General features: G+C 45.4%; 1 protein-coding gene across 1 annotated transcript in view; it reads right to left on the reverse strand.

The window, feature by feature from the left end:
• ITGB5 (integrin subunit beta 5) overlaps positions 1-25,617 on the reverse strand; it is a 120,125-nt gene that overhangs the window by 93,536 nt on the left and 972 nt on the right. Inside the window, exons 2-3 of the mRNA XM_033129388.1 lie at positions 15,305-15,390; positions 4,760-4,964 (exon numbers count right to left, since the gene is read on the reverse strand). Of these exons, the coding sequence (XP_032985279.1) occupies positions 4,760-4,964; positions 15,305-15,390 (291 nt within the window). The remainder of the gene's footprint in view (positions 1-4,759; positions 4,965-15,304; positions 15,391-25,617) is intronic.

Below are 25,617 nucleotides of genomic sequence, written 5' to 3' on the forward strand. Positions count from 1 at the left end.
GGAACTCTCTATGATTTTTGCAACTTCTTGTGAATCTAAAATTATTTCAAAATAAAAAGTGTAACATTTTTAAAAAGCTACCAATCAAGGGTCGTTTTTTGAGAGGCTAAGAGATTGAGGCAAGTGATGACTTAAGTAAACCCTTTCAAATTGCTCCACCTCTAGCTTTTCACCATTTCATGTCCTTTCTTAAGGATTTTATGTCCTTTGTTAAGGCTTTTTAAAGGTTGTTACCCTGACATTTTCCGGATTGGAAAAAAATAGAAAACATGATCCTGTGTTTATACAATATCCTGCTTAAAGTTTGGCAGTTCTTCCAAAAAGTTAAACACGGAATTACCACATGACCCCGCAATATCACTCATAGCTATACACTCAAGATTATTGAAAACATATGTCCACACAAAAACTTGTACATGGATGCTCACTGCAGCATTAATCATAACTGCCCCCAAGTGGAAACAGCCCAAATATTCATCAACTAAAACGTGGTATGTCTATATACACACAATGGAATATTATTTGGTCATAAAAAGGAATTAAGTCTTGACACATGCTCTAACATGGATGAATCGTGAAAATATTTTGCTAAGTGAGAGAGGCCAGGTGTAAGAGGCCAAAGAGTATATGACTGAAGTGAAATTCCAGAATAAGCAAAACCAAAGAGATAGAAAACAGAATAGTGCTTGTCTGAGACTGAACATGGTGGAGAGAGAAAGGAGTGACAGGTAATGGGTACAGGGTGTCTTTTTGGAGGGATGAAAACGTTCTGGAATTAGACAGTGGTGATGGTTTCCCAGTTTTGCAAATATACTACAAACCACGGAATTAAACGCTTTAAAATGGTGGATGTTATGGTATGTGATTCATATCTCAATTTAAAAATAAAAGAAAAACAAAACAAAACACCCTGCTTAAAGGAAAGGGAAATACTTTTTTCTTTTTTTCCAGGCTGATCCTGGAACAATAACTTTGCCTTGGTGAAGTCTTCTATTGTGCTGAGGCTTGTCCTTGGCTAGTCTGGTAAAGTGTTACATTATACTCAACAAATATCTATTATGAGGTATGGGGAGCAGGGCCAGGGAGAAGACACAAAAGCACTTCTAGAAATGCATAATGGAAAAACCAATCACTACTTAGCTGAACGCTTTCAGCAGAGTCAGCGGTCATTACTTTGTGGAGGTTGCTAACTGTAATATACCATTTCTCCTTTGCCAGAATAAAAAATATCTGGGTTTGCCTGTACTTCTCTTTAAATACAAACATGTTCAAAATTTTAAGAGGCATCAATGGCTTCAGGTGTTTCTAATATTTGAGAAACACATTCACAAGGTTCTAGACCTATAAAAATTCCTATTTTCAGCAGATCTCCTCCTGGTCTTCGTCTCTATGACTGAAACATCCTCATAATTTGGGTGTGTCTTCATAGAGCAGCCACCTGTCCATCACCTTGACCTCGCTACACCTTCCCACAGGACCAGAACTGCACCCAGCAGTCACATCATGATTTTGTAAAACCACAGGATCACATTTTCCATTTTATTTCCAGTACAGGAAACTGTATTGTACAAATGTTTAGCAGGAGATGTGACTATACCAAATAAGACAGATTTCTTTTTTCTTTCATTGAGCCTACATTGAGCTTTATGCATAAATAAGTACTGTGCATAAATTTAATGCCAAGAGAACTTTGACCCAGAAGGCTGCCCTTACTCACATCACGTCTTTAATTCCTCTTCAGGGGCTGTTTTCAAAACCAGTTAAGGGCCTGCCCGGTGGCTCAGGTGGTTAGAGCTCCATGCTCCTAACGCCAAAGGCTGCCAGTTGGATTCCCACATGGGCCAGTGGGCTCTCAACCACAAGGTTGCCAGTTCGATTCCTCGAGTCCCGCAAGGGATGGTGGGCAGCAACTAAGATTGAACACGGCACCTTGAGCTGAGCTGCCACTGAGCTCCTGGATGGCTCAGCTGGTTGGAGTGCGTCCTCTCAACCACAAGGTTGCCGGTTTGACTCCCGCAAGGGATGGTGGGCTGCGCCCCCTGCAACTAGCAACGGCAACTGGACCTGGAGCTGAGCTGCGCCCTCCACAACTAAGACTGAAAGGACAACAACTTGAGTTGGAATAAAGTCCTGGAAGTACATATTGTTCCCCAATAAAGTCCTGTTCCCCTTCCCCAATAAAATCTTTAAAAAAACCCCAAAAAACAGTTAAGTCAAACCAAACAACAGTTTCTCTGCCACATAGTCATACCTGAATTCTGATTTGAAAAACTAGAATTAAAATATCTCTGGCTTTGTGTGACCTCCAACTCTTTCCTAAACTAAATCTACCCTAAAGAATCAGAATTTGCCACCATGAAGAGTATTTCTTGGAGAGAATATCACAGGCTCTGAGAGCAATTATAGATAAAGAGTTCCAAAAATATAAAAACCTCCTTCAGTGATGACCCTGAAACTATAAACTCTTTTGGAGGTGTTAATTTGGGTCCTTGTTTTCAAAGATTACTGAGTGAAAACTATACACACTTATAAACGCATTATAAGAATGTGAAAAATATGAACACGTGAAAAAAGACAGAGGATCTAGTAAAAATGAAAAATAACATTGTGTTAAAGTAGACGACTTTTTCGAGAATTTCCTTTAAGTTACTGTTATTATGATAAAAAGGAAGATATATCATTCACATCAGTTGATAACCACTCTTACCCTACACAATGTTCCAGTATCTCAATAGTCTACCACAACTCCTACATCCCTTTCTTGGTCAAAGCCTTGACCCTGAGCTTGCCTGCACATAAGGAAATGAGTTATTTTCCCCTAGAGGATGTCACCAAACATCTGCCCACACAAAGGCTCAGCTGACTGTCTTCTACCCACTCACACAGCTTTATAAGGGCTCCTTTCCTTCTCTCTCTCAACTTGGTGTCTCACTAAACAAAAAGGCTAAGTATCACTTACAGTGAGATGATTTGTAAAAATAGGTAATCCCAGCGTTAATCCCTGGGCCACCCAGTTGTTTGGGCTTCTCTATCCAGCAGGGGCATTTACACCCTCCTCTTGTTCTTTATTTCCAAGACAATTTGATAGGCAAATAAAACATGTCTCAAATATTATGATGTCTCTGAGCTCTTTCTAACAAAAACAAGAAGCATTATCGAGTGCTTCTGATGTACAGTGACATACTAAATCTATTTCTGAGACACTGAGAACCTTCCCTCCCCCTATTCAAACTTAGATCTGGCTGGCTCCAGAATCTGTACCTCTGGACCTTACTTTTTGAAAATAATAATAATTTTTACTTTTTAAAGTGCATTTATATTTATGAGGTGTGTAAATGTCTAATCACTGTGTTGTTTTGTACACCTGAAACTAAGAATAAAATAAATTTTAAAAAAATAAAGTGCATTTATACAAAAAGTCTCATTTAGGCAGCTGAACATGGCTGTGAGGAATGAAGGTGACAAAACCCCTGTGATGCTAACTTGCTTGCCCAGGGCCTCTGAGCTCGGGACAGAGCCAGAACTAGGACTCATGATGGCCAGCCAGACCCATGATCTTCTCGCTGCACCAAGCTGCCCTGAAATCTGAATAAACCATCTACAAACAGTGATTGCCAATGGTGTCATAGACAATGGGACAGAAGAAAAGGCTGCAAATCAGTGGAATTTGGAAAAAAGCTGCCTTCTCTCAACAGTGTGATGCTTTTTAATTTAGCCACACATACATCCATCTTTCGGCATCCAAGGATTCTAATACGTAGAATACAGGATAACGAAAGTGGTGGACGAGAAACAACCGCGAGTTCTGCAGTCACAAAACCTGAGATTGAGTCAGATTCACCACTGCTAAGTGGGAGGACTTGAGCAGGTTGCCCCTCGTGTGTACAGTGATATTAGGTACCTTAGGGTCGGTCAAGTATCCAGCACATGGCAAGTGTGCAACGTCTGTTGGTTTCCTTATATTACAACCCTAGGACTCGCAGAGGCTCCAGCATCATACAACAAAATACTTCTACTCTAAAGGTTGGTCCCTTCAAAATGTCACTGACTCAAGAGGAATTTGCTGAGAGGAGAAAGTACTTTTTCCCGGAAGTAATACTTTCCCTGAGAAGCTTGCATGAACTACATTCTCTCATAGAAAATAATAATATTACACACAATAGCCAAAAGGTGGACACAATCCAAGTGTTCATTGACGGATGAATGGATAAACAAAATATAGTATATATACACAGCCTGAAAAAGGAAGGAAATTCTGACACATGCTACAACATGGATGAACCTTGAAGACCCTACACTGCGTGAAATAAGCCAGACACAAAAGGACAAACACTGTATGAGTGCACTGATCTGAGGTACCTAGAGCAGTCAAACTCATAGAAACAGAAAGTGGAACGGTGCCTCCCAAGGGCTGTGCGAAAGAGGGAATAAGGAGCTATTGTTCAATGGGTATAGAGTTTTAGTTTGAGAAGATGCAAACAGCTCTGGAAATGGATTGTGGTGATGGTTGTACAACACTGGGAGTGTACTTAATGCCACTGAACTATATATATACAGTTAAAAACGGTCAATTTTATGTGACGTGCATTTTACCACAATTTTAAAAATCACAAAGATATATATCCTGTCCATCCACAGGGACCTCGTACTCTGCTTCCTGGAGTCTGACTCATGCCTTGCCATCACCCTCCCCTGGCACTTGCCCTCAGTCTGCCCTGCCTCGTTTTCCACTAACGTGTCCCATCTCAAGGGCACTGACCGGGCCGCAGGTTCACAGCGATCTCCTGTGGTGTCATCTGAATGACGTCTGAGCCCGCAGAGCTGGAGCCCTTGCTGCTGAGAGGCAGGCTCCGTAGGACCTGGGTGCTGCTGGCCGGGCTCTCAAACTCGCCTCCACAGCCGTTTCTGACCAGGTTTGCCCTCAAGTCACACCGGGAGGTGACTGATCGCAGGCTGCCGAAGTCCTAGGCACAGAAACAGAGGAAGACAGCAGGAGGCCATCAGGGTGTCTCTCCAGAAAACCTCAAGTTGAAGAACCATCCCCATCTGGTTGAACTTGAACCCTCTACATTCCATACTCATTGTTTGAAAAGGGACAAATGATAGTCCGTATCCCAAATGCCTTACCGAATATTAAGGGAATTAACTGAGGGACTGCATATGAAAGCATTTTGTAAACTATAAATGTATAATAAAAATGTTTGGTTTCATGGTTATTTTAATGGTCAAAATGCTCCTTTAAAAAAATGTGTCTGTCGGGGCAGCTGGTTAGCTCTGTTGGTTAGAGCGCAGTGCTCTTAACAACAAGGTTGCTGGTTTGATCCCTGCATGGGCCACTGTGAGCTGCACCCTCCACAACTACATGGAAACAACTACTTGACTTGGAGCTGACGGGTCCTGGAAAAACACACACACAAAAAAAAAAAAAAAAAGAAAGAAAAAGAAATGTTTCTGCCTACATAACTAGCAGGAGAAAGTAACTGAAATAGTCCAGGTTGTATAACTAAAAATTTTTGGAAGATACGTATATAAGTCGTCAAGTAGTCATCACTCAGGCAATCAAGAGTTAACTTTTGAGCTGTTCACACATCTACTTTGCAGGCATCGGATATTGTACATCATTCTGGAGAACAATGTCACAATATACATGTACACTTTGCCTTTTGACCTAGAGGTCCACTCTTAGTAATTTACCACAAGAAAATAATCAAGAGAAAGGGGAAACTCTGTAAGAATATATATACTGCAGTGTTATTTAGAACAGCATAATCTTACAAGCTTATAAACCGAGATCCCTAAACCAAATGAAAAATACAGTATATAACCTCAGTAGATGGCACAGGCATTACAAATAATTAAGAAGACTAAGTAGAAATTTCAAAACATTCATACTAAGAAAATAATCAGAAACTATAATTGTATCTGCACTGGGATTCAAAAGAAAACCTTTAAAATGAAGATAGTTGAAGTATTAGGGTAGAGGAACTAAAATGATATTTTTCTTTCTATCTTTATCATTGTTTGAACAATAAAGCCACATTGATAAGAAAAATATTTTTCTTAAGGTGAATTGAGGAGAAAGCTGGGTATCAGGATGACCCAACCTAATGTGAGGCACCAAAAGTTTGGGCCATTAACTTTAAAATAACATACTTTGTTTTAAAATAAGTACTGATCATTTTCCAGTAATGGAATTTTTAAATGGCAAAGCAAACCCAGGATTCTCTTTGAACACCCTTTCCCTGGTGGGTGTGAAAACGACAATCCCCTCCTCCAGCTGGTGAAACGCCTGTGCTGTCCTATAATCCTCGCGGTGGCTGGCGGTGTCAGGACACTGGTCGCCCTCTGCCCTCTATATCAGTTTGACAGGAAGCCTCAGATGGGTCAAGTGCCCCTTGACTGCTGTGTGAGAAGCCAGACTGCTGACAGAGGCACAAACATGCAGAGGGAGTCATTCCCCAAAACTAGTCAATGTCTAGATACGAGACCAATAAGAAGATAGATTTTATAGTGTTTTTAAATGAGTAAAACCAGATGTGTCGTTCTGGGCCTCTGTGACAGTTTTTTGGGCTTTTTCGTGTTTTTATAACTAAATGGTTTTTTTTGTTGGTTTGTTTGTTTTTTACTTTGTGTACTGAACCCTTGGAGATCTTGCCTGTCAAAACCTCAGGGACTGCACCATAAGTATAAGTGGCTCCACAGACCCTTGTGGAACAAGGTGAGGAACATAATTATTCTAGCTTAAAATGATTATCCTTGAAATTATGCAAGAACCCGAAGCTAAGGTTTCCAAAACTGGTTCCAAGGGATCGTGTTTGGCTCTAGTGTAGCAATTCTAGTGAAGAAGTAAAAAAAGCACAGGGATAGGAGAAAGGAGAATAAACTTCCCGAGGGCCCCACAAGTATCAGTCTACGGTCCTGAGCTGTCTGAAGCAGAGGTCTAATGAGCTGTCCAGAGCTGGAAGGGCGCTGGGGCTTGCTGCTCAGAGCTTACTTGGTGAGGCAGTTTCTGAACTTCTTGCTGACACACTGGGCCTTGCTGACATGACAGCTCCTTCAATTCTGAAGAGTTGTCCGGAGCCCACTTCTATTTGCCAAGGTGCAGATCCCCACCACCAGGATGGCAAGGACAGCATCTTCGGTCTCCCCAGAGTGATGGGAACCCCTGACACCCCTCCCATTGGTCTGCAGCTGCTTTCACTCTGGAGTAAACTGGGTCACAGAGCCAATCTGCTTCGTTCTAAGCAGGAGGCAGTTGCATGGCTTCTCCACAGCCTCAGCCATTCGCTTTCAGGTTGGTCATTGAGATCATCCCCTGCTGCCTGGACCTGCCTGGTCATTCTGCTCAAAGGGGGTTTTGAGAGACACTATCAGTCCTTGATGGAGGACCTGTACAGGGCTCCCTACTGATCAGGGAAGCTGTATCTGCTGGGATCCTCAGGAGACTTAAAGTCCGGGTCATAATTCCAGACCTGAAGAACTCAGAGACAGCCACATCCGTGCCAATTACAACCTTATCTGTGTAGCTGGTTTCCCCAAGTGCACTCTTCAGAAGTTCTGAGGCTGATTTAATGTCCAGGGAGCAAAGCCCCATTCACTCCCCTCACTGGTAGCAGCTTGCCCTATTTCTCCTTAATACCATCCTTCAAGGTCGTGGTAAACCTCAGCTCCAATGTGCATGTCTTCCCTGAAGTCTGCTGCAGTGGCAGAAGGACCACGAACTCCTGCCCTGTCACCTAGTTGTCGGCGTGAGAAGTACCACGGACCATCTTAAACCTGCAACTTGCAGGGTGACTTCAGAAGTGCCAATCAAGTCAGCAATGTGACGGTATAGGGAGCCCCCTTCTCAAAAGCTTCAGCTTTAAAAACAGCAAGGGACACCCTATTACGGCATGCGCACCAAAGTTAGATTTACTCTTAGTGCCGTTCATCTCTGTCACCAGTTTGCCAAAATCCTACTGCACAGAGTTCCGTTGCTTGCTACCTGGGGCAGGCCCAGTGGTTGACATACTCAACAGCCTTTGAGACATCTTTACCTATATATCGAATCTTGTCATTGTTCCAGAGCTTTAGGGCCTCAAAGACACCAGGTGAGCCACCTCTGGGTATGGCAAGTCTGAAGAACATTTTGAGAGTAAGGCAGCTACCTGAACAGTGGGCTCCTCACAAGAGCTGAAGATCCCTCTGGCATGGGGTCTGAAAATAGCCATAATTAATTTCTACCCATAGGTTTTCATTGTCCAAGAAAAGGACAGAGAATGCTGCAGACCCCAAGGAGTGTTAACCCCACAAGCACAAGAACTTCTCCTATCCCCCTGAGCTCCTTTCAAGGTATTTTAATTTTAAACAAGAACATATGCATATTTAACGTGAAGAAACCAAAACCACAGAGACCAGGACCATATACTGTGATGGTTATGGCGTTCCAGATACACAAACATTATAGAGACAATGTCTCAATACCTACATTTCCAAGCTCCAAATTCAGTGAGTGCGATTCCCCAAATTATACACCCTTGGAGAAAAGGAAGACTCGTGATTGAGAGACTCCTTCTCGCGTGAATGACATCCTGACGTCTAATGTGCTAAGAGCCTTCAGATTCCAGAGACCTGACACCCAACCCTCTGCCAGGCATCAGAATACAGCAAGTTCCAAGGGGAATACACCTTGGATGTATTGCCTGGTGCCAGCCCCTCACTTCTGTGGGTGAGAAATCAGAAGCCAATATGCCTGAATTCATGCCTAAATTCACCTGAGAAGTTTAGATTAATCTGGACTCAGCTTCTGAGACCCAAGTTCAGTGTTCTTTGTATCATCATCTGCCTCCCATCTCAGCCAAGGTCATTGCTGAATTCTGCAGCAGGAAGTTAACTCTGGGCCCCCAGATTCCATCCCTCTAAATTTAGAACAGTTTACCCTTGAACAACATGGGTTTGAACTGCAGGGGTCCACTTAAACACAGATTATTTTTCAAAAAATTCTATATCGTTTTTGCCTCTTTCTGAAGCAGTTCTGGAAGTCTTCTCTCGTGAGTGTCTTTAGTTGCACTGTCATGGCTGCCTTGATGTGCTGAATCATTTTGACTTTGGGGAAGAGCCAGAAGTCACAGGGTGCCAGATCCGGTGAATAAGGTGAATGAGGACACACCATAATGTTTTTATTTGACAGAAATTGCCATATACTAGAAGTGATATGTGACACGGAGCGTTGTCATGATGGAGGATGATTTATGGCACGCTGTAAAACACACCTTCTCTCAAAAGTAGCTCACACCCGACTGACTGCACCAAACAGATTGAAACTTGTCACACACTGTTATGAAGGTTTGACGTGCCACTGCCTATATTGAAGGTCCCTGCCTTTCCATTGGATGGCACTCGGCAGCAGCATTCACCGTATGTTTTGATCACAACAGAAAGGCTCCATGTCACACATCGCATTTCTGGTACAGCAATTTCTGTAAAATAAAAACATTATAGTCCTTATCCACCTTATTCACTGTGCGACTTCTGGCTCTTCCCCAAAGTCAAAATGGCCATGAAAGGCAAACGTTTTGAATCAATTTAGGACATCAAGGCAGCCACAATAGTGCCACTAGAGACACTCACGAAAGAGGACTTCCAGAACTGCTTCAGAAAGTGGCAAGAACAACGGGATAAATGTGTTCGAAGCGAGGGGCAGTATTTTGAGGGGGATTAATGGAAATGTATCTTTTACTATAATAATTTTTTTGATGTAAACATTCACTGTATTTTTTGATCATACCTTGTAAATCTATTTTCTCTTCCTTATGATTTTCTTAACAACATTTTCTTTTCTCTAGCTTTATTGCAAGAATACAGTATACAATACATACAACATACAAAAATATGTGTTAAGCGACTGTTTATATGATCACTAAGGCTTCCAGTCAGCAGTAGCGTAATAGTAGTTAAGTTTTTGGAGAGTGAAAAGTTATGTGCAGATTTTTGACTACGCATGGGGTCGGCAACCCCAGTGTTGATCAAGGATTAACTGTATTTCCTTGCTGCCCCAAATGCAGAGATCTTCCTGCCACCGATCAAACTTGGAGGACAAATGCCCTCTTGATGCAGAAAAATGGGTACAGAAGGAGAGGGGTACACTTCATCTCAACACGGAAAAACGGAAACTAGCTTCCGGATGGGCTTCTGACGGCGCATAGCTCAACTGCTTGCAGGTGCTCGGCGCTGGAAGAGGTTTGAGATTATGAAGGAAGCACCTGCCCATGGTCTCCAGAAACACCATCGTCAACTCTCCACAGGACTCGTGGAAGGTAAGTGCATGCCAGGCAAATGACCAAGAGAAGCAACAGAATGGGAACAGAAACTTGGAACCTCTGTTAGGGCTTTTAGTCACGATGTGACAATATAGAAAAGAAAAGGGAGGTGTTCCAAATTTAGATCCTTTTCATTTGTTACAACACTGCTGTTTTTACCTTGTCATACCTGCCCCTCTCTACTCCCTCTATCCCACGTCAGCAGAGGACATAATGAGGTGTCGTGTTTGTTGTAACACTGTAACACCGAATCCCTGCACACTTCGTTAATCACAGTGTCTTCGTGCAGGGAAGGCCAGTGCTCGGCTGGCTGTCAGCTCAGTAATCCCGCATCTCCACCTGCGCCAGTGCATTCAGGTTTGTCTGTCTGTGCCACCCAGTCACCACCCTACCTGCAGACCAGCCTGCCTACTGTTGCTGAAGGCTAACACTAAAAAGATGTGGGTGGTTGTTCTGAGGGAAAGACGGAGTTGTGTTTGTTTGAAACTGCAGATCCTGGGAGAAGAGGAACCCAAGCAGGAAAGCAGGCAGACAGGCACAATCCCTGGAATGTAGAGGAAAGAAGCAAACTGGTAAACAGGCAGAGAGCCTGGCAGAGACTGGGCACAGGCAGGAAGCTGGCTGCCCTCTGAGGCTGGCCTTTCTCCTGGGATACGACTAGGCCAAGCCCTCTGACCTGCCAAGGCTGCAGCCTTGGCTTGGCAGAACCCTTGTGAATTTGGGGCAGGGAGAGGGAGGAGAGGAGGTAAGAGATGCCACCCTAAATCTGTGCACCAGCCACAAGTACAACATGCACTGCCTGCCTAAGGCCAGAGAAATCCGTCTGTCAGCTTTTAGTCGGCTCACTTAATGCACTGAACAAATACTTAAGAAGCACTGACAACAGACCAAGATTATTCCTTTCATGACTACAAAGAAATGTTCTCTCAAAGAATCTATATTCTATTGTGAGCTGGACTAAATGCTCTTTTTTTTCCATTTCTTCCCAGCTTAAAGGAAAATATAGGCAATATCTCCTTTCCTTGCCCTGCCACTGTAATTTCATAGAAGGTCCAGTCGGCCCGGTCTTACTTCCCAACCTCTAATCCATCTCCTTCCACACGTTCCTGCCTCCAATCCTACTGACCCCTTCGTTCCGTTCCTTCTTCTCCACATCTACCTCCCAGGCTAAGACCCTTCACCCCAGCCCAGGCTTCCTCAGTCTCCTTCCACACCTGGCCCTATTTCTACCCATCTAAATGACACAGACTTCCCCGTTCTCCCTATGGGACTTCAGCTTTCACAGGGCAGCCTTGCCTACCTGGTCCTTCTCCTTCCGGTCTCAGCAGCCTGTACTGCCCACGGCCACATCACATAAAGGTGACTGACTTTCATGCCCTCCAACCTCCTGCTGCCCCAGCCCTGAGCACAGCCCTGGCCTGCCTTTGCCTCCTCTCCTGCTCCCACCCACCCTGCTTTCTGTCCCGCAGGGAACATGGATCCCTCAGCCCTGCTTACTCCTCCTCAACCGCTGTCCTCTTGCAAGGCACACTGGCCTCGCTGCCTCCACCACAAAACCCATCCTCCCTTCCTTCCCGGGCACACAGCTAGATTAAGTGTCCCAGTTCTCGTTGCACTTGGGCACAGTGAGGTGACTAGGTTTTATGCAGGAAAATGTGGATGGAAATAATGGGGGCTGCCCTGAGGCCTTGCCCTAAAAGCATCCATACACATTCTTCCCTGCACATTCCTCTTTGCAGCTGGCTGGGGTGTGAAACTTACTATCTTAGAGCAGAGGCAAATTGCCACTTTAAAAAAAAAAAATGCAGGACAAAAATCGAGAATAATGCCTGAGTTTGCTGTATGTTTTATGCTGTGCAGCTCACACAGCACCCTAACTGTGTAAGCCGGCCAAGAAGCAGAGGTCGAGACTGGCTAGAACAGCCCAGGGACAGGGATCACAAAGGACAAGGGACAGGGTGTGAGGTGTGCAGTGCAGACAGGTGAGGACAGGCAGCCCCTACCCATCCTTAGCTCAGAGTCGGGAGAGTCTGGCAGCTCTGGTCTTGAAGCCAGCGGGCAAGTCTGAAGCCCCAGGTAAACTGTAGTTAGAAAACAAAGACAAGAGAGCCGGGTTCACAGGGCCATCCAGCAGAACTGTGTAGAGAGAAGCAGCACGGAATGAGGCCACTGGCTGACTCAAACTTGATACCTGTGGGAGAATACAGGTCCGGGAGGACAGACTGATTAGAGAAGGTGGAATTAGGTTACAAGGGGTGTTAAATGTAAAGAGTCCCCACCCCCACCTCAAGTAAAATAAGGAAGTCATTGTGGGATCTAGAGCCAGGGAGGTGGACGGAATGTGTGCTGGGATGAATCCGTGGTGGTATGCATGCAACGACCAGGTGCCTGCGCTTCAGAATCCACAAGAACGCACTGGTCAGGGACCTGGCCCTCCATGGCCATCTGCTCGGTCCAAGCCCACCATATACACACACGTCATATGCTCTTGGCAGATATACACCTTACTTCTAGGATGATGTCCCAGGATATAAGGTTAGGAAGGTATTCAGCCACACGTATTCCGTCTTGCTAAGGGGCAGGGTTGACCAAAGCCATTCCTGAACTCTGCAGACCCAGCTCCCTGAGACACACTCAGCTCCCTGGGGAAAGTTAACTCCCAAAGAGGATGGGAAGCTGCATTCCAGTGCAGGCATCACAGGAAGTTCTTGAGCCAAGGATGAGGCTCTGTCTAAGCACAGAGGGAGCCCACGTGTGGGCTGGGACAATGATACGCTCCTCCTTCGCTGCCTCTATCAGGACATCAGATTCAGGGAGGTGCTAACACAGGAAAGGAAGACACCTACAGGAGACCATCGATGCCGGTGTCCGGATCTCACTGCCCACATCTCACTAGAATATAATCATCGACGCCAGTAGCAGTTTGCTGGGTAACTCTCACTCAGTCATTCGGGAGGCTCAGTTAATTGGCAGTCCTTTCTGTGCGCCCTCTCTTGCAGTGACCTCATTTTATACTCCCAATAACACTGGAGGGTAGGCACTGTCTTATTCATTTTATATATCAACAAACCAAGAGTAAATCATGGCAAAACTGGGACTTAAACTTTGGTTTTCTAACTCCAGGTCTTTCTAGCAGGCCTCTTTTATCAAATAGGAATTCCTGCCAGATTCTTGGTTAGGTCTGGGGATGCCAAGGTGAATAATACATAGTTTAGGTTTTCAAGAAAATAATGATTTAGTTGGTAAGAGGCATGAAAACAAACGAGCAGACTTATAAGTGCTATTTAAAGAGTAGAGCAAGAGGAGACAAGGAAGTGGCATGGCCTGCATATGCAGACATGCAATAAATAGCCACCCAATGGACTCCTTCAATCAATATTTACTGAGCAACTACTATGTGCCAGGCACCATTGTGAGTTCTGGGGATTACAGCAATGAAGAATACAGATAAAACTCCTGCTCTAACATTCTGGTGAAAGAAACTTAATATTCTCACATCAAATGAATGGACAGATGTACAGATAAATGGATGGATGGATGGACAGATGTGTCTGAGGGAAAAACATGAAAGTCTTCATAGACTAAATCGGGCTTAAACTGACTCTTGAAAACTGGAAGACAAGGTGTTGCTCAGGGAAGATGGAGAATACCAGAAGGCTGTCTAGGAGAAAGAGCAGCACAGGGAAAACCAGGAAGGTATTCATCAGTCAGGGCTCTCTGGGGATCTTCAGGTAGGCCCCGCTAGCACACGTACTGGGGGCAGGAAAGGGGTGATGGTGGGGAGGCAGGCAGGGGCCATGGAACTTGGATTTGTCCTGCAGGTCATAGGGAACCAGTGAAAGGTTTTAAAGAACATCCACGACAAAGATACTAATCAAGCACAAATCAAAAAAGGGTTTACATATTGGGAAGATTCCTCTCAGAATACTTGGGGCGTAATCTTACTCTACTAGAAGAAATTCTAGCAGTCACAGGTTAGAGGCAGTACAGCCTAGGGGAAAGAGCTCATGCTCAAAGGTCCAAGAAGCCAGACTCAAACCCTAGCATTGGGACATCAGGAGGCCTTGGAACAGTCGCTTTATCTTTCTGAGCCTTGACTTTTTATCAATAAACCAGGTGTATTACCACCCACCTGCCAAAACTGTAGTGAGGATTAAAGACACGATGTAAAAAGTATGTGGCATCTAGTAGGGGGTCCCCACACAATCACTTAGCCATTCTTAGCCAGGCTAAAGAAATCCCGAGACCTCTGAGGCTGCATCCTGGCAAAGCAGCCTGGCCTCCTGACGGCACCACACACTCAATTTCAGAGGCTGAGCCAGTCCAAAACGGCAAGCCTGGGGTTCTCCCAAAAAGAACCACAATGGTGCACTAGTGCAAGAAGGGCTTATGTCCCATGGTCCTAACAACAGGCTAGAAAACTGACCCAGGAAGCTTAGAAAGCGATCCTTTCCCAGTTAGCCCACCAAGCTTGACACGTGTATTGCTTTAATGACAGCAATCTGCCTATCACCACCCAAGCTGACACTTTTTCCTGCGGGGCTTGAAAAAACAGCAGCCATTCTTTTTAAAGAAAATCATTCTCTAATGGTCAGTTCGTGACACTGACCCTCAAATAAGCCACACCCAGATGGCCAGCATCCATTAACGTGCCACCCACCCAGGGATGTTCGGAATCGTTATGCAACAAACTCACTTCACAAGCTCAGGTCTCTGACCAAATAGCAGAAAACTATACAGGAGTCATGATGGGTTCTCCCACAAAAGGGAAGGAAGGTCTTGGTTCCCTAAAACAGGATTAAAACTTTCAATACTATCTAGAGACCCAGTTTAACTTACCATGTTATAACAATGCAGCTTGTCTTTTGTCAGGGGAGGAAGAGGCAGCCTGCAGAATCTGCACACATGTTTTTCTGTCTCGTCAACTTGTGTGCTGTGGTGTAGCCCCGCCCTCCCCGCCCCCACCGCATTCCTGCTCATCTGCCTCCCCTCCCCCACCCACATACCTCTTTGGAGCACCAGGCACATTTCGGGTGGATTAGCAGACATTCTTCACAAGAGGTGGCACTTCCACTAGTGCATATGTTGAGACCTGCAAAGCAAGATAAAGATGCACCAATTCGTTCACGGCCGTAAACCTTATGGATGAGGCCTCTGAATGGAGCGGGAGAGGAGTTCTTCTTTTTTTAATAGGGGGCCTCAGTGAGGCTGAAGGGTGCAGGCCCCGGTGCTCATTGCAGGTGAAGGCTACGGGCCCACGCTGACCCGTTTGTGACGCACCCACTCAGCATGCACACTTGTGTGACAACTCCCACTTCTTCTGCTGGGCCCCCGTGGATTTCCACCCCCTTCCCTATAACGACAAGTTCTCCCTCACTGAGGGGGAACAAGACCCCTTTATACTTAGCGCAGCCAAAATGACAAAAAAAAGGGGGAGGCCGTGGGGGGAGAAGAATATATCGGTCTCCTGCAGGCATAAGAAACAAAAATCCTATTCAGGTGCTATCCCACCAAACCCTCAATGTACCAAAAGCCAGCACAGCCCTTAAAAAAGAATGTAGCCCAGGAATATAACGCCGGATTAAGAGAAAGAAAATCCATTAATGCAATGTATCTACTAGTAGGTCAAATAAGAAAAAATACCCATATCATCACCTCCGTAGGTAATGGAAATGCATTTGATCAAATTCAAAACCCATTCCTGATTTAAAAAAAATAAATCAGAAACTAAGATTAAAAGGAAACTTTTTTACTGTCGTAAAAGTTACTTATTTCAAACCCAGGTCAGTCCCCTTTCCCATTAACCTGGGAGGGGTCTCCTGAGTCAGGCTCCACTGTTCCCTCTCCTCTCCGCACCCCCACCTCCCTAAGCCCTCTTCCCATCCTCCCCTCCCACCCCACCCTACAGCCCTACCTCTCCTACCCACCTCCACCCCACCCAGCCAGCTGCAGAGATATCCTTGCTGAAACTTATCCCTTTGTTTCCCTTCCTCTCTGAAACATCAGGACAGATTTCTTTTGACCAAGAGCAGAACTTGTTGGTTTTTCTCTGAATGAAAATGACTGCTTAGTCCTCAGCACGAACAGACTCACTGGTCTCTCCTGGCTGTTGCCTAGAAGGATTAAGGAAAACCCCGGGCCACCAGTCCTAAGAAGGACTCAGACCATAAGGGGGGAAAAAAGAGTCCAAAAGATGAAAAAGGGAGAGTGGGGAAAAAAGTAGGGAGGTGGAGATTGTGCCCTATCTCCACTAAAACACCATAACAACATCTATTGTAAAGCATCTCAGAACTCTAACACTCCCCTGATTTGTTAGTGTTAACTCCCTGCTTTTCCTTTGTCACATGCTCCTCAGAATGCCATTCACTGCCAATATCAAGACATCATGGAAATGCTAACGCAAGAAAGGAAGAAACCTACAGTAGACAATTGATTCTGGTGTCTGGATTGGTAAAAACCCACAGAAATTGGGTGACACAGGAAGGTATATTGTATCACCCCAAAGGACACTAGAGAGATAAGAATGGTAGCTGCAATAGAAGGGAGAAGAAACGGGCAGGACCTGAGTTGCTGGGAAAAAAGGAAGGGTGGCTTTGACGGTAAGAACAATGGTTTCCACCAACCAGAGACCCAAACCCTAAACCCTGGACCCCTCGTGTTCATCACCCTGTTGGGATCCCTGCCTCACACCCACAGAGCTGGGGGAACCAATGCAGGCATTGCTCAGACACCATCTCAAACCTGCTGCAGAACCTCCTGGGTACACCACTGGCCTCAGAACACCTTTTCCAGGAGAAACAAACAGGGACCACCCGCCAGCCATGCATAAACTTCGTTTGAGCAGGAAGAGCCCATCCTGGGTCCGAACACAGACCAAGAAAGTCTTAGAATCCAGCTCACTGGAAAGTTGAGCCTGCCTGCCTCCTGCCATGTCGTGACTTTTCAATAGGCACTTAAGCCTTTAAAAAAGAAAATGCGTGTAGAAAAAAAATTTCAAAATGCCAGGTCAAATCCCCTTACCTGTCAGAAACCTAGAATAAAATCAAAGCTAGAATGAAAGTGACTTTCCTCTTGTTCTCCCCAACGTCCTCCAACAGAAACTCTGCCCTTGTGGCGTATCATTTGCTTTGATCTATGAAATCATTTCCACAAAATCACGGAACTACAAAAACGTGGAGCTAAAAATGTTTTAGCTAGAGATGAGCTAGTCAAGTCGCTTCATTTTACTGATGAACACATGAGAAAAAGAAGGTAGGTGACTTGAAACAAGGAGCCCAGTCTACAAGAAAGAGCTCAGAAAAGATGCTAGCCAGCAAGTGCCCACATCCGAAACTTGCCTAGTCGTTTCTGCACCATCTCAGACTCAGGGACGTGTGACCAGCGAGTTCCAGAGTCTTCTGGAGATCTCCAACAGGGCTTTGGTCAGCAGGGAACTTGAGGTCAGATGTCTCATTTACATCTCTGCCCCAATCCACATAAATTCACAAACACCACTTTCTGATTGCCAGGGCTTTATCCCTGAGCTCTGGGACCTTGGGTGGGGGGCTCTCCAGGTCAGGGCAATAAGGGCTCCCCAGTTCTGACCCAGATCAGACTGGGCTCTGGTCTTCTGCTTAGCCAGCCTAAAATACCTTGGCTGTAACACTGAAGAGGCTCAAAGAATATGACAGACATCTGGTAAGAAAACATGCTGAACTGTAAAATATTTGTCATACTGCATTGCTAGTTATTTTTACTTTATTATTGCACATTCTATGCTCAAAATGATCCCTCTAGAATTAGGTTGCTGTTGGGACAAGTTCAAAATCAAGAAAACCTGCACACTAAGCATGCCAAGCACTGGACTAGGGGATGCTAGAAATACAGAGATGAATGACCCAGGCCTTTTTCCCGGGAGCTCGCAGCCTGCCAGGTACCAGGTAGCAGACTGATACTCCAGGAACAACTGACACAGGCTTGTGTGCTGACGTGTCAGAGTGCCAGATATTCCCTTTGGCATCTCTCCTCTCTCCACCTATGAATATTTCAGAGAGTTTGAATTTGGCTGGATGAGTCACTCGGCACCAATAACATTTTGAAAGGAAGGAAGCAATGAATAAAAAGCTAAACAACTGGAGTTCACAAATGTCAAAGAGTGTTGTGCCTAGGTCATGGAAATAGGCGCTCGCAGCCCAAACAATGGTCACATCTTTTCTTAGTTGCTGTTTGCATAGTGACTATTCCCAACTCGACTCCAACTGCCTGCAGCCTTTCATGTCTCTGCAGCCGGGGGTTTACCGCAAGCCATAATCTAAAAATATGCTCTCCTTCCGAAACTCATTGACTCACCCCTCTCTTTCATCAATCATATGCAGGCAGCCATCATGTCTGGCCGATCATTCCTTCAAGATGTATGAAATGTTTCCCCCAATCCAACCCCTCCTGCCTGCTCCCTCCAGCCCCATGCAATCCAAGCCAGGCGCTCTGCACATTCCTGCAGCAGTCTCCCGGCTCACCTCCCTCCATTCAGCCTCTCCAACTCCTGTCCACCCCACATGTCAGGGTCACACAACACCTACTGAAGCACAAATCCAGCAGTTGGAATTTCCCAATCTAAAACATTCAGCGGAATAACAGAAGTGAGTGGTAAGCTGGAATGGCCCCACTGGCAGGGGGAGAGCGGAGATGGGATGCTGTTCAGTGGGGATGGTGGGAAAAGCATAACGAATAGATAGGGTGTACACACACCTTAGAAAGCCAGGGGTGAGTGGGCACCCACCGATGAACAGTCACGGAGCATGATATTTGGAACAGTTAACGTCTGTGCCATCACCTTCGTGATATAAGGACAAAGTCAGGCTAAAGAAATGCAGTCCTGAATTATATTTTAGTCATTGTTTTCAAGACAACAGGAAATGAAAACATTTCATTATTCTTGTTTAAAAATGAAAAAAAGGAGGCGGCCGCATGGCTCGGTTGGTTGGAGTGCGAGCTCTGAACGGCGGGGTTGCCGATTCGATTCCCACATGGGCCGGTGGGCTGCGCCCTCCACAGCTGGATTGAAGGACAACAACTTGGAGCTGATGGGCCCTGGAGAGACACACCGTTCCCCAATATTTCCCAATAACATTTATCTTTTAAAAAAAATGAAAAAAAGGCAGTAAGGTAGTAGAGTGCTTCTCCCCATGACCTGAACCACACCTGCCACATTTGTCACACAATAGATAAATTGTTTCCAGTACAGAATCTAGCAACTAAATAGTCATTGGTCTGAAGATGTTACCATGAAATGGAAATACACCCTAAGAAGGATGTATCTCAGTCATTCACATCTTAGATTGCTTTTCTGAATATCAGATATCTACAGAACACTCAACAATGTCAGCGTTACCGATATGACTTGTTTTTTAAAACATCAATTCATATAATGGAATACTACAAAGCTTTTTAAAAAGAATGTATACTTTTTTGGCTTTCGGTTCAGAGGAGGCTTCGTGCCACTTTCTGCCGACGTCCCAAGTCCCAGTTCATCCTGCACCAGCCGCCTCCACCAAGCTGCCGAAGTTCAACCCCAACGAGATCAAAGTCATCTACCTGAGGTGCAGCGAGGGGAAGTCGGAGCCACATCTGCCCTGGCCCCCCAAGATCAGCCCCCTGGGTTCATCTTTAAAAAAGGTTGGTGATGACATCGCTAAAGCAACTGGTGATTGGAAGGGTCTGAGGATTACGGTGAAACTGACCATGCAGAACAGACAGGCCCCCATTGAGGTGCCACCTTCTTTCTGCCTTTGCCCTGATCATCAAAGCCCTCAAAGAACCACCAACAGACAGACAGAAGCACAAACATTAAACATGAGTAGAAATATCACTTTTGATGACATTGTCAACACTGCCCGACAGATGCGGCACCGACCTTTAGCTACAGAACTTGCTGGAACCATGAAAGAGACCTTGGGGACCGCCCAGTCTGTGGGCTGCCATGTGGATGGTGGCCACCCTCACGACATCATAGATGGCATCAACAGTGGTGCCGTGGAAGGCTCGAGTAGTTAAGAATTACAAAGGCAAACATTTCAATTAAAGATAATTTGGCAACCAGTGGGGGACGAAAAAAAAGAATATACATGTTCCCTATATGCTGATATGAAGTGCAACCTGATATATCGCTAAATTAAAAATAAAAAACAATATGTAGAACAGTGAGTTCAGTGCTGCCTTTCAATACAAATGGGGGAGGGGTATTTGTAATATACGTGTAGAAAACACACTGGTACGTAAGAAAACCTAACAGGGATAACCTATGCAGGGAGTGGGGTCAGGGCTGAGGGGGCGACAAGAATAGATGAGATTTCTCACTGCATACTTGGTATGCTTTTTAAAAATTACATGAATATATTACCTATTCAAAAATTAATTTTTAAAAGGCCAATTGATTACATCTATAGTCCTCCTCCACAAACCCATAACTCCAAGCTAATCATGAGGAAAAGCATCAGACAAACTCCAGTAGAAGGGCAGTCTACAAAATAGCTCCTCAAAACTGTCAAGGTCATCAAAAACAAAGAAAGACTGAGAAAGTGTCACGGCCAAGAGGAGCCTAAGGACACATGACAACTCAGTGTAATATGGTATCCTGGATGGGATCCTAGAACAGAAAAAGGACATTAGGTAAAAACTAAGGCACTCTGAATAAAGTATGACCTTTAGTTAATAATACTATTAATTGTAACCATACTAACGAAAGATGTTTATAGGCAAAAATGGAAGTGAGCGTATGGAAAGTAGGCATATAGGCTGCTTTCCTCTCAATTTTCCTGTAAATCCAAAATCATTTTACATTTTTTAAAAGTTGAAGTTTGGTTTTTTGTTTGTTTGTTTGTTTTAATGCCATTGAAACCATGGAGGAGGTGGGGTGGGGGAAAATCAACTGAGTATCAATCATCATGGTTGTATCAGGGACCTGAAGGTAAGACCTGGGCAATTCACTGCGTAGCAGGTGAGGCAGACCCTCTCCAGCCCCGGTCTCGCCAACAGACTCCACTATGAGCCAAGGGAAGGTGATACCAATTCTGGGCCACCCGAGGGATGCCGAGAAGCCTTCAGAGAGGAGGGGACATTTGGGCTGGAATTCTAGGATGAGGAGAGGATACCCTGGGCATGAAAAATCCAAGTACTTGTTATGTCACTCATTGGCTACATGACCTTGGGCAAGTCACTTAACCTTTCAGCCTCCGCATCGTCATGCAAACAACTCAGGAGGTAGACTAAATGGTCTCTATCATAGACTCCATCTCCAAAAACTCTTGACACATTCAAGTAGGTTCTCTCTCCCAGAATGTTTCTTCCTCATAAGCTACCCACACAGACCCTGATCTCAAAGCTAGTTGTAGAAGGCAACAAGGAGGTGAGGATGGAACAAGCCCCACCACACACACACACACACACACACACACACGCACACACACACACACTATCAAGACTCATGTTCATCTATTCATTCAACAAATATGATTTAGATACTGTCCTAGGCACAGAGGATACAGAGATGAATAAAAACTGACAAACTCCCCACCTCAGGGAGCTCACGAGTCCTGGCTGAGGGAGACCTCATTCAGGGAGAAGGGCAATAAACAAGGTAAGTACATAGGAGGGTGATGAGTCCTAAGGAGAAAAATCAAGGCAGGAAAGGAGATATAGGAAGAAGGTAGGGCAGGAGGTTGCAGCTTTAGTTGGGAGTGCCCAGGGAACACTTGGCTGAGTAGGAAGAATTGAAGAATGGCAGTGGTGGAGGAAATCGGACATCTGGGAACAGGGAAAGGCACAACCGTTCCGTTCCAGGCAGAGGGAAGTGCCTGCAGCGGAAGCATGGGTGGCATGCTAGAAACAGCGAGGGAGGACGAGGCTCTTCTCCTGTGGCTGGAGTGAAGTGTGTGAGGGGAAGTAAGAAAAATAAAGTCAGGGAAACTGGAGGACGAGGGGAGGGAGAGTTCATGAAGAACCTGGCAGGCCTGTGAGGACTTCTGGAAGCAACTGGAGGGTTTTAAGCAGAGTGACATGATCTGATTTGAGTTTTAACAGGATCACTCTGAGTGAGAGTTAAGAATAACTAAAGGGACAAGTAGAGAATAACTAAAGGTCCCATGTCTACAAAAGACAAGCAACCATCACTGAAAAACTCTAGTGGGGGTTGGGGAGGGAATCCAGTAAGGAGAGGGCAGGCCACACTACAGCCGCCCTCCAACCATCGGCCATTGGCCACCGGGGTAGTGTCAAGGCCTGTCTTGAAGCAAACTTTTCACCGTGCGGCCCAGGAATCAACCCCTGCATTCAACAAAAGCAAGAAGAAGCCTCACAATCAAATGGGCACCTATAAGTAGTATTCCTTTACATTTATAAAAGCCATTAATTCCATTCCAACTGAAAAGAAAGAACACAAACCATAGCTGTGGCCTCCAAAGCCCTCAGCCCCAGCCAAATGAAAACACCTGTGCAAAGAGACCCCACCCCCTTATAACCCAGCTGCACCCCGCCCTGTGAGAAGACACTATTACTTAAACACTGTGTGAGTGGCCCACATTGCCGGTAGCGTTAACACTTCTGAGAATATTTCCGTGAACCAGCTGAAGAAGAAAAAGCAGTTACCAGGGCAGGCAGGCACAAAGGGCCTCTTGCCAACTACTTAGATATTTTAATTCTCCGTTGCCTCAGTAGCTAAATAAGCATGGAGAACAAGCAGGAGAGGAATACTAATTAGAGCTAATTAGACCCTGCCCTCTTCTGCCTCAATCCCCTTTAATAAAAAGCCCCCTAATTCAAGGATGATGGAGCTAAAGTGTAAATACCTAAGGAAAACAGCCATCCACAAACCAAGCCCCCGGTTTGCATGTCTTTGTCCTGTCATTGCTAAACCTATGCCTGGTTACCTGAAGACAGATGCCAACCCACAGCCCACGTCCAACAGTCCCAAAAACGAGGTGGCATGGGGAGAGTCTACCAACAGGAGTCCACGAAATAAACTAAAGGGCTCTCTTAGGACTTAGAGCAATCTAATTTGCAGGGCATCACTAAAAGAACATTAAAAGAAATAATAAACTATGATAGCAAACATGACTCCAGCCCGACAGGAGGATCAATACCACGCTCCCCGCTCCTTAGAGAGCAAAGGCCTCACCCCAGAGAAACCCCACCCTGGTTCTGTGGGAAGACCAGTCCTAGGGTCCTGTTGTGAGGCTCTTGGCCATGGTATAAGAGCGGGAGATAACCTTGGGATGTGGGATTTGTCAGCCTGCCGGGGACTTGTTTGAAATGAGCCCCCTTAAATTAAAAGTCTGTTTCCTGCTGGATTCAGCCCCGGGATGAAAGTGTGGAGATGGTAACAGACCGGCAGCTTGGCTAATGGTGTAGGAACACCCAAGCAGGGTAGCCTTGCAGGTCCACCTCTTTCACGACATAGCAATATAGTGAAGGTGTTTCTTTCAAATCATGTTCCTAGTAGCAAGACAGAAACAAACTCTGGAGAAAGGACCTGCAGGGCTTTGAGGGAAAAAAAGGAAAAGAGAAGAAAAACTCTGTTTCAAACTATGTTGGAAGGTGGCTGAGCACCACTGGGAAACTACTAGAACTCACACAGTTGTAAATCCCTTCTAATCTTGAGAAGCTCCAGATTTTAAGAGGGAGGTGACCAGGTATGAAGGCCAATGAGGGGCTTGTTCTATCACCATTTTGCTGATCCATTGCGGGGGAGGGAGGCTGACTGAGCTCTAAAGCAATGTCAGAATAAAAGGGAACCCTGAAGGAGTTGGAAATATATCACCGGCTCAAAGCTTTTTCCCTACCTACGTTGTGTCATGTAGAACAAAGGGAACTGGGCCAGAAAGCCTCCTTGTCAGGGAAAAGGAGAATGGGCAAGTCACTTCACCCTCTTGGGCCCACCCGAAAAATGGAGATCATTGTGAAGATGTATATGAACTCCAAAAAACAGAAATCACCATGTAAATGGAAGATGTATTGAAAAAATTCTCTGCAACTGGAAATATTTGAATATTAGAATCACAGAATGTCAAACTGTAATAGAACTTAAAAGTCATCTCCTTTAGCAGTTCCTAATTTTTGGATTTCACAGAAAATTATCAACAGAACAAAACAAACAGAAAAGGGGGAAATTTACATAAGAATTGCCAGATTTTGATTTTGTCAAAAATGAAAAACTACCCCCCATTACCACTTTAAATCATTAAAACAAGTTTCTCAATAAAAGTAAAAAAGACAATTTCAAATGAGAGTCCTTGTGAGGCAGGGGACTGGTTGGCAAAGACACACTCCTATGTGTGACATAGGCTACATCTTCTTTCTCTCTGCATCTCCCTGCGGACCCATAAAAACATCAAGTGACCGGCACTGGTTGGCAGATGGGTGTTTGGAAACCACTGCTCTATTCCAAGTTCTGGAGTGATTAGTTTCCCATAAAAGAAACCTAGCTACAGTATTAAGTTTGAATTAGGGCCTGCAGGAAGTTTTTTGTTTGCCCAGACCCCTCCTCCACTCTCAGACATAAACCTCCACTGCCTTCATGTAAATGAGACTCCCGTGGAGGGGGCAGTTCTGCCCTCCCTCCGAAGCTAGGCACTTGGCTCACAAGAGCAACCAAGTATCGTGGTCTTGAAAGTGAATGGAGCACCCCAATACACAATTATTCCCTACGGGGGGAAAAATAAGTTTGGGACTCCCTGCGTTTTTGTTTTTCTTTTTCTTTTCGTTTTTTTTTTTTTTTTTTTTTTTTTTGGAGGGAGTGGAGGTAGCTCATCTGCCTGGCAGCCCAAAGTCAAAAAGAGCATCCTTCCTTTGGGGCCTCCTACCTGCCACATCCAGCTCTCCCCTAACTCCGAAAACTTAAAGCAGGTAAAAGGCTCCTCACATAGCGGCCAGCCCATGGTGGTCACGGCAGCGTCGCACTAATGCAGTCAATCGCACACCACCCCCTGCCCTCCGCTCCAGAATCCTCCAGACTTAGGGGAATGTGCGGCACAGAATGTTTGTAAATTGCGGGATAAAGCCAGGCAGAAGGAATCAGATCGGGAAGTTCCAGGTGGGGCTGTGGTTTGGGACGTGGGTCTCCCCTCGGGTTTGGGGTGACATGGGGGAGAAAGAAGGTGGATTACATCTTTAAGTAAGAATGGGAGCAGTGAAACCCTAGGATTCGCTCTGGGGCCCGGAGCATCCGCAGTTCCAGGAGACGAACCCTCCGGGGTAGCGGTGGCCCCCAGCCTTGGCTCCAGCGAAGACTCCAGGTCTCGCATCTCCAACTGCCCTTCGCCGCCCAGAACCGGGGCACCCGCGGCAT

Source organism: Rhinolophus ferrumequinum, chromosome 2 (genome assembly GCF_004115265.2).
Source record: "Rhinolophus ferrumequinum isolate MPI-CBG mRhiFer1 chromosome 2, mRhiFer1_v1.p, whole genome shotgun sequence".
NCBI classification, from domain to species: Eukaryota; Metazoa; Chordata; class Mammalia; order Chiroptera; family Rhinolophidae; genus Rhinolophus; species Rhinolophus ferrumequinum.